This window comes from Aythya marila, assembly GCF_965140915.1.
Source record: "Aythya marila genome assembly, chromosome: 17".
Lineage (NCBI taxonomy): Eukaryota > Metazoa > Chordata > Aves > Anseriformes > Anatidae > Aythya > Aythya marila.
The window spans coordinates 10,053,947-10,068,033 of record NC_139058.1 but is presented as its reverse complement, the minus strand read 5'-3'; the positions used below and the strand labels follow the sequence as shown (position 1 = coordinate 10,068,033).

Sequence of the window (14,087 nt, the reverse complement as noted above, 5' to 3'; positions counted from 1 at the left end):
TAAGATTAAGAAGGCTGAGAAGCCAAGCTTTGTCTAAGATTCTTATGTAGCACCTCTCACCTGTGCAGAGGCAAGCAGCACTGTCGGTACTAGAAAGAGGCAAACCAAAACCCAAGTGGTTTGCATTGGCAAAGGCAGGATGTACTTGTTTTTCATTCATGACATTACTTCAGAGCCATGCTGACTTAATCTGTTATAGTAATAGCCTTCATCGGTAGATGAAGCCTTGAGGGAATGTGAGGTTCACGTCCCAGAAGAGGAAGCAAGCAGCAGTTGCACAAATATCCGCTCTGAAATGCCAAGGGCACTGGAAGCCCTTACAGAGCATCAAAAACTTGTCTGTAACAGAAACATACAATGTGAAATCATGGAAATACTCACAGGTATAGCCAGAACAGAGATTTAACAACTTCTCTAATGCATTTTAGCATGTTTCTGTTTGGTTTGGTTTTAATTTAATTCCGTGTAATTTTTTGATGAGAAAAAAGAGCCACTAAGGGGGCAGAAGGCTGTCTCCATCTGTGCCAGCAGCAGTGGCCAGGTACCTGGGGCTAACATTACAGCCTGAGAAGGGATGCGCTCTGCTTTGGTGGCACTTCAAGTTCTCCTTCCCCAGGCAAACCCGCAGGCTGGCATCTCCCCCACCCAATTCCTGAGGCGCTCAGCGCTTTCACTTCCACCCCGGCAGCCCGAGACCAGCTCCTGGGGACCCCGGGGGGCTGTGAGGGAACCCCTGGTTCAGGCCTCCCGCAGCCCCAGGCCTCGTTTTCCTCTCAGGAGCCTGAGGCAGCGCGGCCGGGTCCCCTCACACGGGGCAGGGCCGGGCCGGGCCGGGCAGCCTCGCCTCACCTCAGCGGGGCCGGGGGAGGCCGCGCTGCAGCCCGCGGCCGCCAGGGGCCGCCGGTGTGGCGGTGCTGCCGGCCGAGGGGGGGCCCGGCGGTAGCGGCCGGCTCCCCACGGGGGCTGCCCGGCGGTGCCGGGGCTGTGAGGGGATGCGCGGCGGGGCGGCGCGGCCCGAGCTCCGCCGCCGGAGCCAGCGGCCCCCCGGGACGGCAGCGGAGGCGAGCGGGACCCGCACCTGGCGGCGGCCCCGGGCTCGGCAGCGGGCAGGAGGGGAGGTGAGCGGCGCCCCGCAGCGCCGGGGGGCGGCCGGGACCCGCGGACCCCGGGAAGGGCCCGAGCTCGGGGGCCGCGCCTCGCCTCTTGTCCCCCGGGCACCGGCGAGGCGGCGCCCCGGGAGCTTTGCCCTCGGGCCCTGCAGGCCGGGAGGGAAGGGAATTTGCCCCCTGGGGCGTTCGGGCAGCCAGGTAGGGAGCGAGCACGGCCCGAGCACGCAGCTGCCGGCGGAGGTGAGGCAGGAGGGGTTGGCCACGAGCTGAGTCACGACGGGGCTGCCCCCGCCGAGCAGCGCCTGCTCCTGCTCGCCCCCGAGCTGCCGGCCGTGCTGATTGTGCCTCCTTTCCTTTTTTTTTTCCGCCAGGGATGACCTCTAAGGATGGTTCAGGTGAAGCTCATAGTCACGGGAGATGACTTCGGCTATTGTCCTCGGAGAAACCAAGGCATTGTGGACTGTTTCCTGGCTGGAGCGGTGTCTAACGTGTCCCTGCTCGTCAACGGAAGTGCTGCAGCAGATGCAGCCAAGCTGGCAAGGAGGTAAGCTGCTTTCTTTAGCTCCTTTGTGGACAGCCTCCTCAGGCTACCCGAGGGAAGCCGAGCCTGTGAACTGTAGAATAGTGTAGCCCTAGTATAAACACTGTATCATAACCTGGATTGGTATAAGAAAACTGGATTATAGGCATCTTAACTAACTCCTCATATCAAAAACACCAACCTACAAGTCATACCCAAAGTGGCTTTTCCTCTGGTGTTAGCTCCTACACCGCTCATTTTGTTACGGTGATAGAAGGCCAGTTACACAATTTGACTGGTACGGTTTGGGTTGGTGGATTTTCTTTCCCCACACTTCTAAAAGATGTGCCATCAGAATGAAAGTCCACACTATCCTGCCAGACTAAACTGCCACCCCTAAAACTATTGAGGCATAAAAGCACTAATTTTTAAACCTAATCTGATTAATTTCAGCCAGACTGAACATGGAATTAACCAGATTGTTTTTGGAATCTGGAAGCAGGATTGTTCTGCAAAGGCTCACCTATAAAGCTGGGCAGTGGAAAACGCAACTTTTTCAACAACAAAAAAAATTTTTAAAAACACATCAGTATTTCTATTTATTCTAGACTTGATAAATCCATTCGTAAAACAAACAAACAAAAAACCTTCAAGCATAACAAGAGATGATACCTTATACCTGTCTTGTACCTATCACTTTTGCTCCTTCATGAACCTTTCAGAGGTTTCTGGCACGGTTTGCTCTGTAGCAAATCAAATGGCATGCATCATTCTGTTGGACTAGCCAAGCAAATCCTTTAACAGGAAGCATTACTTCAGTTTAGAAGGTAAAACCCAGCTAATACTATAGTTCCGGAGGGGAGGCACTTTGGAGCTGGAGCACATCCTGAAAAGAAGAAGAGCAGGGCTGAAAAAAGGGAGGAAACAAACTGTAATGGGACTAGATAAACGGAGACCTTATGCCTTACGTATATGGCTCCTGCAAGGGACAGTTTGATGGGAGTCATGCTGTCCTTGTTCTCCTGGAACACTTCTCCCTGATTTAATTGTACTTTTGGAGGTACTTAGAAATTGCCTGCAGCTTCCCTAGTGAAAATGAGTCTTGTGTAGTGCAGGAAAGTCAGGGTGCGGTGTTAGTGGCAAACTGGTCTTCTGTTAAAAGGGCTAGAAATGACACAAACACTGGGAGGGAACCACCTCTGGGCTGATAAGGGGAAAGGCAGCAGGGTAGGCACAACACTGCTGAGGTGTCTAAAAGCCTGTTAGTAAAACAAATGAAATGTAAAATGAAGAGGTAGAGGCAGCACTTCTCTCAGACTTGCAGGCACCATGAAACCCTTTAAGCCCAAAAGCTGCGGTAATGTTGTCTGCTATTTCAGCTGTGGTCTTTAGCAGGCTTTTAAATATAGAATCCACCTGGCCTCATTTCCATAGCCCGAAAGTAGGCTGTGCAGTCAGAGGTTTAAAAAGCATCTTTGAATCCAGGTCATGACACTTGTGCTGACAGCTGATAAGGGTATGAAAAGCCAGGTTGGAGGGCTGGTGACAGCAGAAGCTGCTCAACCTGCTGCTGCAATTTTCCTTTTTTAGGGGCGGTTTTGAATTGTATGTGTGAACAAAATGGATTAAAAATCTATTTCTGAGAATATAATCTGGGTGACTTCAGGAACATCTGTTAGCATCAGCAACCCACATTCTACAATTCCTCATTACTGAGTAACTCACTGCAGCTGTATTCAGGCCTACCCCTGCACTGGAGAAATATTTGCAGGTGTAGGACACAGGATTTGTCTAATGCAAAACCTCAATTCAGGTGCTGAATATACATGTACTAAATTGGCATCTGAACATGTAAACAAACTCGTGTCATCCCTCATATGTTCCCATCATGCAGAGATTTGCACAAAGTTTTGTGGACGCAGATGTCTAATAGGTTGGACTTACTAAAAACATCATTGAATCCTCATCTTGTGGTGCCATGATGAAAGGCAAATGGGAGTGGGAAAGTATCACTGTTGCTTTGCTGCCTTGCCACTGTATTGCCACTTCCCCCTGCTTGATGTTGTCTCCTATCCCACTGTGAATGATGATACCTTGCAGCATTTTATGTTTTAGGGGATGAAAATCTGCCCTGTTTTCCTATCCCATGTTCGTTTTCCCCTACAGCCACCCTGCTAAGCAAGTACCAAGCACACACACACACATATATACACACATGCTCAACTCCCCAGGAGTGCTTTCAGCCTGCAACTACACAGAGGTGTAAGCCGAGAGGCTGGATCTGTCACCAGTTGAAAAAAGGCTTGAAGCAAGCAGCTTCTGCTTTCTTGGGGTGCATCCCAGTGCTGTGGGATTTGAACTTCTGCACTCAGTGCCAGGATTGTCAGACTGCTGGCGTTTGTGACTTGTGGAAATCATCTGTGTGCTTCTTGGTTAACTATGTCCTGGTTGCTTGTCACTGAAGGTCTTGAGCTCTCCTCACCTGGTCTGCAGTTAATTGCATGCATGCAAAGCTAATTAGTAACAAAAAGGCTTTTCTTGCAGGATAGTCTTTTGTAAGCACCTTATGCTGTCCTGCAATGTTAGGACTCACCATCCTTCAAAAACACAGTTCTGGAATTTCATTCTTCCCTTCATTTTCACAATAACTCTGTAGGCTTCTGGGTATGCCATCTGTTGTCCTGTGCTTTCATTAGAAGAGCTGGCAGAAATGTAACTGTAGTCAGCAGCTGTTTGTACCAGCTCTAACACAAACTAATTGCAAAGCAGCAGAACCAAGCAGTAAATAATATACCTTCCATCACATTCAGGCTCTGGATTTGGGGTTTTTCACACTCACTTTCACAACTGGGCTAAAAGAAAGGGCCCACTCACTTCAGGCAAGAGAGTAGTTTCAGCAGAGGTCTGATTCATCCTCAGATGACAAAACTATTGACAGCAATTGCTAGAGCAGTGTGTAACCAGAGCAGCAGAAGGGAGAACAGATTTCTATTGTTTTTTTTCCAGTAACTCAAAAGTTTTCTCTTTATGAGGCACAAGGCAACGTGATATCCTGGTTATCCAAAAAGGTAATCTTAATTGTGTATTTTATCAAGCCCCACCTTGAATTCTGGCAGTCATCTTGGTGCTTCTAGAGCCTTTCCCAGAGATGAGAAGAATTATTTTGTTAACTGAACAGGTCTCTTCATTTTTCCTTAGAAACAAATATGGAGATAGCAGAAATACAGAGACCTGTGAGTGTTTGCTGCCTTACTTCCCCCCCTTTTTATCACTCAGCTCAGTTGTGACTTTTAGGCCCATTTTCTAGATGATTATATCCAAACACTTAATAAAGAGTGGCATATTTTAGAACACAACCTCAGTTATCTTCTTCTTCCTTTCTGTTAAATGCTGAACATCAACTACACAAAAGCTGAAGCCCCCACATCTGGGTACATTTAACAGAAGAATCTAACAAAACCACATTTAATTGCTGTCTATGTTTTCACTTCCTTTCCCATCAACACTAATTGCAAAATGTGTGTGTAAATTGTGACTTAATTCTGACCCTCCCAGTTGACATCTGACTAATCTAGAAGTCTCTCATGCTTTCTCATCATCCTTTTATCTGACTGTTAATCACACAGCAGACAGCCCAACTGTGTTTGGATTAGGGTTAGCATGCTGAGACGTTAAACTAGAGACCTAGATCAAATTAACTCCACTGGAAACAGCACTTTTTGCTGATGTAAGGTTATGGATGTTAAACCTAAAGCCAATAAAGATGTAACTGAAAAGAAAGTCAGTTCTAAGCACTGTTATAGTACTGGTTCTTAATACAACAGAGGCTTTGGAGTGCTCCTCCCACCGAGAATAAATCCTTAGCAGTAATAGAGCAAGATACAGTTAGATAAACACATTTTGCTGTAGAGTGAAAGTGGGGGAAAAAAGTGTGCAAACATCCACCTGAAGAAACTGAGATGTGCCCTTCTTTGCGCAGAGCACAGCCTTGCTTTGACTGGACATTTACTGAAGCAGGATGTCTGCATAAAGATATTTACATGGGGCTCTTAATTGCATCACATGGGCTGAAACCCGGTGAGCCAGTAACTTCCCAGATAAGGATACAACCAGGATGTTGAAGGTGGGATCTATTTACCCAGCAAGGAAACGAGTAAGTGCCACGCTTATCCCAGAGTATGCAGCCTTGAGTGAAACAATTGGCAAGGTCTGGGCCTGGGGAAATCACACAATTTCCACAGCTATTGCAGCTGCTCGCAGGGACTGCACAGAGTCCTCTCTGTGGCCAGGCAGGGCACTGTAGTCATCCACCGAGCTCAGAAACGTGCAGCAATGCTGGCAGCATCATAAGGAGTGCCTCAGTACAGTGACACGGTCCCTGGGGACCCTTTACTGCTAAGGACATGAATGAGCAGGGATTGCAACTGCACAAAAGCCCATTGCCTCAGCTGGGCCATTTGTTCAGAGCACTCGTGTGGCAAAACAAGCAACTACTTGAAAAGGAAGCAGTTTAGCCGATTGTATTTCCTCTATTTGATAGTTGGGCTGGGCATGTTGACTGAGAAAGCTTTCCAGACTTAATTCCATGTTGCCTCTTGGAGCATTTGTTGCAAGGGTATCTTCTTTCTTCCCCCCCCTCTACAGGGGATGCAGAGCAGTGAGCTGCAGAGCTGGGCTCCCTTCAACAGCCAAATTGCTCTCAGTGGAAGCAGCTCGCCTTAGTGGCTGCAGAAGCTGCTGGCTTAAACTCCTCTCAGCAAGATCACAGACCCCAGCCCAACACTCCTGATGTAGAAGCAGGAACATGCATTTGTAGGCATTGTCCTTTGGGTTCATCAGGATGGAATTAAACCCTTGTGCGAAATTCACTTCACATCCGTGCATTCTCCAGGGCAGTGGGAGTGCAAACACCTAGACATGCACCCCTCCGAAGAGGGGGGTGTAAGGGTCATTGCTGCCTTAAAGAGCCACCAACAGGAGTTAAAAGAGACCAAGCCTCAGCATCGTGTTTTGGCAGTAGTAGCTGTTAACTGCAGCTCTTTTATTGCAGAGACCGGTGCTCAAACCTTGGTGCCAATTGTTTTGGATCAGATCTTGGGTTGAGCAGTTAGATTTGGCTGGTAAGGACCAGCAGGGCTCATCCTGTCCCATCTATAAGGGAAGCCTGAGGGCAAACCCACAACAGCTGAGCTCTGGTCCCAGTATGGCATCATGTGCCAAGCAGCTTGGGCTCTTGGTATCTGCTCCAATATTCTGTTAGCTTCAATATCTCAGTTAGTGCCTTTGGAAAGATCTCAGCAACTATCAAGCACATTGGTGTAGAGGAAGCAGTTACCTGCCCGCTGCTGAAAAAGGGCCCTTCCAGGGCGTTCCTCTAACTTCACTTTGCACCATGGCTTTCTTCCAGTGCCACGTGCCTTGGCATTGCCCTTTGGTTGCAGCAGCTACATTTCACTGGTGAGAGGCAGTTGAGAGAGTTAGTCCAGTGCTCACAGGAGTAGAGAAAAGCCTGTGGAATCAGTCTTAAAGGCCAAGCCTCCAGTCAGGACAGAGCATTACTGGAGCCCAGTTTCCTGGGGCACAGCCCAGCAGTTACCATAATGAAGTTTTGCTCATGTTTTCATCCTGTCACTTTGGGCTTCAGATACTTGTGCAGTGTCAGACTGTTAGGGACACTCAGCTGCAGGGCGTTTGGTGCTGATTAGGAGCAGCACCTGGCTCATTTCTTGTAGAGGACATGCACTGGCCTGGGTACAGGAAAATGCTAGCTAGCAGCAGAATGCTGCTGAGCCCACTGCGGTGTCCACCTTCACACGTCCTTAGAGCTCCTGGCATGCTTGCTTCTATGCATCTCCCACAGACAGATACTCACAAAGAAGTTTCTTGTGTGCTGTGTTTCGAGTTCTGGTTTCAGTACCTTTATCCCAGAGCTATTAAATGCTAACAGTTCCTCTTTAGATGCCTCAGTGTGGACAGTCTGTCAGACCAGACCAGCCAAGACTAACTCCAGGAGAAAACTATTAAGATACTCAGCTGGTGTTAGCCCAAGCTCTGAAACACGCTCTAAAGTTACGGAGAGAGGCTCTCCTTACAGCAAGAACAAGGCCAGCTCTCTGCACTTCCACATTCTGCGCATTCCCCAGCTCCGGGGCTGGCTTCAGCTCAGGCAGAGGAGCGGCTCCAGTGTTCTGCAGTGCAGTGCTTGGCTCCTCGGTGTCCCACACCTGTCAGAGGGGCTTGCCTTTTCCTGGGGATCGCTTCACTCACAGCATTTGAGGCATCGCACAATTGGAGGCAGTTCATCTGATGCCCCTGGGAAGCCCAGCTGTTCATTTCTGGCTCTCCTGCAACACATGAGAAGGCAAGTGCTCCACAAGAGAAGTCATCCATCTGCTGATTCATGGTAGCACATGAATCCTTTTCTTGTTGACAGCAGTGGCTGTGATGCAAGTAGTGCTGTCAGCTGACGTAGTCAGAGCTTCCCAGAGACACGGTAACCAATCTGCAGTGGGTTTCCAGAAGAACAAGCTCCCCCTCTGCCTTTGGGCTCATGCAAGGTATGCATCAGGTGACAGGAGGGAAGGGATGCCCTCTGCCACAGCTCCTCTTCTGCACCGTAGCTGCCTCCTGCCCTGCCACCAGCTGCCTGTGAGCTCAGCAGAATGCCTCAGGGCCCCCGCTCCCAGTGGCAGCATCTTCCAGCGATAACTTGGACACGACCACGCTAACTCCTTCCATGTGCTCAGGCCCCTGGTGTGAAAACCAGATGGTCAATTATACAACCAGGTCCTGCTGCAGAATCACCAGATCAGAGGAGTCTGAGGACCTTTTCCTCCCTCCACAAGCTGTTTTGCTCCATGAAGCAGACATTCAAACTGCAGAGACATGGACTCGTTTTGTTTCACAGAGCTGTCCATACAGCTTAACACTTCTGTCTGCCAGGAGGAGGAGTACCTAGCAACAGACTACACCATCCACCTGGAGCACAAGACATGGAGGAGCCAGGAAGAAAATTTCAGTCCTTCAAGGACTAAAACCTTAAAACCTGGAGGAGCTAAATAGTTCTGATCCAGTCTAATCCATCCACAGTCCCTCTGCCCCCTGTAACTTGGTACTTCACTAACCAGCCTCAGGGCAGCAGACAGAAGGGGAGATCTGGTTTTCCACCAGCCCTTTGCTTGTCTTGGACAAAGTTCATGGCAGTCAATCTATCCTGGGGCACCTCTGTAGGTTTTCACATTCTCCTTTGCAACCAGAACATCATGGAGTGTTTCAATGAAATCACTCCAAAATTTAGCACCCTTCAGCCATCCTGTTTCCATTACTCTTCCAGAGAAATCTGTTCCAAAAACAGGACTGGAAGCAACCACTGCCACCAGAGATCTGTCCTCCCATAGGCATTTGGAATTATTGCAGAGCTCCTCAGAGGACCCTGAGAACGTGTCTAAACAGGAACCAATTTATGATAACAGAACGTGGAGCTAGAGCTGGACAGGACAGTTTTCTGATCCCATAAAACTTTAACAGGCATTTCCACATAGAGATGAAAGAGATATCTGACTTGGAATAGCTCTGGGGGAAGGTCAGTTACTTGTAAGCTGGGCGTTAACTCTCCTGCCTTGCTTGTCATTTGTGTCTTGGGAAGGAGTTTGTGATGATCCACATCTCCTGTTGGAACTGTTCTGTTTTGCAGATATCCTTTGAGCCACGGGCTTGATGCAGTCTGCCACAGTCTGATGAGTCTTAAAACCCTGAACCAGAAAGGTCCCTCTTCCATGAATGCCTCTGTGTGTGGAAAAACTTAAATCAGCACTTACATCAACACAAGGGAAAATTAGCTCCTAGACTGGATAAGAAATTTTCTCATTAAAACTTCTTGTCCAAACACGAGCATTCTCTGAAATGCATCTGTTTCAGCTTCATCTGGAACCACCCTCTCTCTCAAGACAGCAGGGATAGAAGGGAAGTTGGTTGGCCAGAGAACTTGAGTTTTCCTAAATGGATGTTGCTTTTGGTCTCCTCCTTGTAGTACAAGCATTGCAACGGGCGCAGACCAGGCCCTGTTTTAGCAGCTCTGTGCAGAAGTTCCAGGAAAGATTTAAACCATAGACTTGTTGCCTTGAAGTTCACTTGGCACCGTGACTCAGGCTGGACAGCACAGAAGGGGCACTGCACTCCAGCTAGAGGGTGTCTTGGGAGAAGTCTCAAGGCATCATTTTGGTCACCCTGAGAGGATTTTGGGAGCAGCAGTGAGACTCGCACAAGGCTGAGTGCTCCCAGGTCCTGTTCTCATTTTAGGGGAAGCCACAGCACACAGAAGGAAGCACCAGCACTGTGCAAAGCCTGGTGGCTGACAGGAGCTCTGCAGATACACTGTTAGTTTTTGTTTTAATTTGTGGAGTGCAACTTTCTAACAACTTGGACCCTTTCATCTCCTTAACAAGGCCCTACACTTACCCCACTAACCTCCTGTGTAACTCTTCCTCTGTGCTGGAGATGCCACTTGGTACAACCCAGCTCTGTCATCTGCACAGGTAGACAGAAACCTAGCCACTGCAAGCAATTTCAGCTGCTGCCTCTTGGACCAGGTTACCCCTAAACTCTGGCAGTATCTACACTTGCAGCCTGTGCTGTTGCCATAACTGCTGTCTTTGGCACTGCTGATACATAGCTGGGTTCTGCTTAAAGGCAGCTTTAGAGGTTGTCAGATAAAACTCTAATGTCTCAGAAACGCAGCATCTTCAGTAGTGTGAACTCAAGGGAGTACCTGGGCTAATGAAGTGCTTTAGAACGGAGTTGCAAGGTCCAGATTTCTGTCAGTCACCAATGAGTTCAGCACCATACAGTTAGAGCTTTTAGTGCAGTTACAAAATTTAGCCTGAAGTGCCTTGTGGCTGCTCTCCACTCGAACTAGGATGAGAACAGAATTGTGGGCGTCTCAGAACTGGACAGGATTGTTATCTGGTGATATCCTGCTCTGGTCTAGTGTTCTGCTTTCTTTTCTAGAAGAGCAGAGGTCCAAAGATGTACTCGTGTAAGCACAACACTGTTTAGATCAGAGTAGCTCTTTGTCTGAAATCTCATCCTTTGGACCCAGTAAGGAAGGTAGAGGTGCAAAGCTTAACAGATATTTCAATCCTGTTACAGATACAACATCCCAATAGGACTGCATGCCAACCTCTCCGAGGGCTCCCCTGTATGTGAGGTGCTCAAGACAAACTCTTCTCTGCTCAATGAAGATGGATTTTTCCACGGGAAGATGGGATTCAGAACAGTCCTATCAAAAGGTCTCCTGAACATGTCAGAGGTAGGAGAAAGCCACATACAAGCATGCAACTGATAAAACTTAGCCTGCACTTATCCCAGGATGTAACAGTTGAAGGTCGTTGCCAGGTCCCAGCTGGGAGTACACCTACAGACAAATCTAGGTTGTGTTTTGGCATCTGGAACTGCCTGTGTCCTACACCTAATTTCACCACAGCCTCTGCAGCCTCTCATTTCTCCCATTCCTCCCTGCTTCAGTGACACACATGCTAATGTGCTGTTAGCTGCTTATCTGATAGGGCAGAAGAGACATTGGAACAGAAACTTACTAAGAACCTAGAAATCAATAAAAGGAAAATGTCAGAGAAGTGTTAAGTAGGCTTTGCATCACCTTGTCAGAGCCTTTTGTTCTCTAGGGAAGTGGCTGGTTTTGCCCCATGAACAAAGATAAATGTGTTCAGGTGATCAAAACTGCCTACAGGATTAAAGCTGCCTTTCATTTTAAAGGGAAAGGGACAGCAAAATCTGCAGGAGGCACTATGCGCTCTTCTGACCTCAGCCTACTGACAGGTCTTTCTTTAACCCCTTTCTACTGTACAGGTGAAGCAGGAGCTAAAGGCCCAGGTGGAGCTGTTCCATGAGCTGACAGGCCACCTACCTCCTCACATGGATGGGCACCAGCACGTTCACGTCCTCCCAGGTAAGAGGGCACTCCTCTTCTTCCCAGCACCAAGCAGGTGAGAGACAGTCAGCTGAGAGATGACTCCACTTGCCATGGCTCCCTAGGCAATAAGCCTTCTAAGACCTTAAAGAGGCTCTACAATTGCAGTTTGAGCATTCTCACCTGGGTCAAGTTAGTCACTGAGACTGAAGCTGGTAGCTCTTTGAAGTGCTTCAAGATCTCTATCCTGTCAGTTGCATTTCCACACCAATCGTTGCAGGTCTCAGCATGCTTTCCATCGGTGGGCAATGCACGGGATGGCCATCCACCAGCTAGCAGCAAGTACCTGTATCCCTGCTTTTCAACTAAGGTCATTGTGGTAGAGATAGAAAACAGCAAAAATCAGTATTTCCCCATGTCAACACAGCTGTCTCTGGATGACACTGCTCTTAGTAATTTACTCTTTCAACAAATACATCTGTGCAGAGGCTTGGTGAAGAACTTCTTCCCAGCTGTGCAGATGCCTCAGTTGCACTCTACTACTAGGCTAATTTAGGAGAAGTTGGGGGACTAAATGCTTAGAGCTGAGGGGAAGATGAGGCACTTGTAGCAGGTGTTGAGGGAGTAATGTTCCCAGATATTCCCAGTTTAGAAGGGGACTCCCATCAAGATGAACAAAACCATTTCAGCAGAAGAGAAGCCAAATGAGATTTTTTTTTTTTTTTTTTTAAATGCAGAGAGGAAAAGATGTCTCTCTGCTAACAGGTTGCAGGGGACGTGTTTTGATTCCTGACTAAAGTAACTCTGTTTTTACTTACAGAGGTCAGGAATGTATTTGCAGAGGTGTTAGAAGAATATGGGATCAAATACACACGTGTCCCAATAGAGCCAGGCCTTCATAAGTGTGACTGGATCACACCATCCCTGATGGACTTCTATCTGGGAGTAGAAGAAGATTCTCTTAACACAGTGGATGTGTTTACAAGTCATGGAATAAGGTAAGACAGGCTTTACTCATCCTTTTTGTGGTAAAGCTTTAAGATCTTGTCAGTTCCTGATAGGATCTTTTCAGGGATGGAACAAGACCTTGCTCTCTTCAATTTGGAGTTTCCAAGGGGATTCAGCAGCAGTACTAAAGCAGTGGAGACACTAAGGGTAGCACGCAGTTTTTTTTGAACAGGGATAACTCACTTCTCACCTGAAAGGGATTGTTCTTTTCAGGGTTTGCTTCTCAGCCTTTCCAATCAAGTAGATTAGTCTGGCCTCTGGGACAGTAGGAGACTGAAGTGCTACTTCAAGACCGAAACTTTGTAAGTAAGATCACGGGGAAGGTTTCAAAAGATAACTTCTCATTTCCTTGGAATAGTGGAGAAAGGGTTTTAAGTAGCAGGAAAGAGACTAATTAAAAACAAGTATCTGCAGTTATGGGGAGACAAGGTCAGAGAGCTTGCAGTGCCACAGCAAGTGATCACTGCTTTAAGCAGTCTTTTCAGTGTCCTGTATCTCAAAACGCAGCACCTGCACCTCAGTCCCGCACCTCAAAAGCTCAGCCCTTCCACCAGTAACATACTTCTTTTACAAGCTTAAACTAGCTTTTACAGGTGAAAAGTTCTTTAGCTGAGATCCTTGCAGTCACCTGTCCTTTGTGGCACATTTCATTACTTTCTCAGTCTGCTGAGGAAGTTGTTTTCTTGGCTTTTACACAATTTATTTAGGGTATCAGTTATTCTCAACACCAACAGAGCACCAGCATTTCACTGTGCTTTTCCCAGGCAGAGCACACAGACTCTCCTAAAACAGCCAATTTCTGAGGAGAAGGGCATGGTAACTCAGAGTGGGAAATCAGGAGAGATTAACCTACCTTTTAGGGCAGCTTCGCACCAGGAATAATGGAGGGGAGCTTAGCAGAAATCCTGCATGCTCCAGGGCTCTCTGTGCTATATCACAGGACCTCCAAGAAGCCCCTGTTGCAGCACCCACCCTGCTGGTCCTCAGAGAAAGGGCTGCTATGGGAGCTGCATCTTTATACCCGCTGTGGCACTGCCCCAATAAGTGGGCATCTGCAGCTGCCTCCTGCCCAGAAACACTGCAGTGGGCCAGGCTCCTCCTCTTTCTCCAGGTGCCAGGGAGAGTGAGGAGGAATGGACTGCTACCAAAGAAACAAGTAATGTGAAAAAACGCAGGAAAATGTGGGGAAGGTGGTCAGCTGAAGTCACAGGAGAACAAGCTGCAATTCAATTTCTGCATCTGTGCAAGGAGGTACCACACCGAGCCCTCTGAGTACACTTAATGACACTGTAGAGGGCAAGACTGTGCTTACTGCGTAACAAGGCTGTCCTTTGAGCAAGTTTGATCAGTTTACAGTTAAAAAAAAATGTTAACTTTTTTCTTTCCCCAAGTGCTGCAAACTCAGATCTGATGAGGGCATTCAGCTGGGCTCATCCTTGAGCACATGGGTAGAGCATCTAGCTTGTTTCTTCCAAAAGCCTGCTCATTCTGCCCTCAGATACACTTGTACATCCTTCCTGGGCTT

General features: G+C 48.0%; 1 protein-coding gene across 3 annotated transcripts in view; it reads left to right on the top strand.

Annotated features, from left to right (window-relative positions):
- The first annotated feature begins 963 nt into the window (after positions 1 to 963).
- Positions 964 to 14,087, top strand: part of YDJC (YdjC chitooligosaccharide deacetylase homolog) — a 31,712-nt gene continuing 18,588 nt past the window's right edge. For 2 of the 3 annotated variants that reach the window (XM_082774077.1, XM_082774075.1), the window contains exons 1-5: positions 964 to 1,118; positions 1,481 to 1,653; positions 10,777 to 10,936; positions 11,494 to 11,593; positions 12,375 to 12,552. In XM_082774077.1, the coding sequence (XP_082630203.1) occupies positions 1,496 to 1,653; positions 10,777 to 10,936; positions 11,494 to 11,593; positions 12,375 to 12,552 (596 nt within the window). In that variant the 5' untranslated portion in view covers positions 964 to 1,118; positions 1,481 to 1,495. Of the gene's footprint in view, positions 1,119 to 1,273; positions 1,350 to 1,480; positions 1,654 to 10,776; positions 10,937 to 11,493; positions 11,594 to 12,374; positions 12,553 to 14,087 lie in introns of those variants that run through there. The other variant, XM_082774076.1, reaches the window with a different exon arrangement.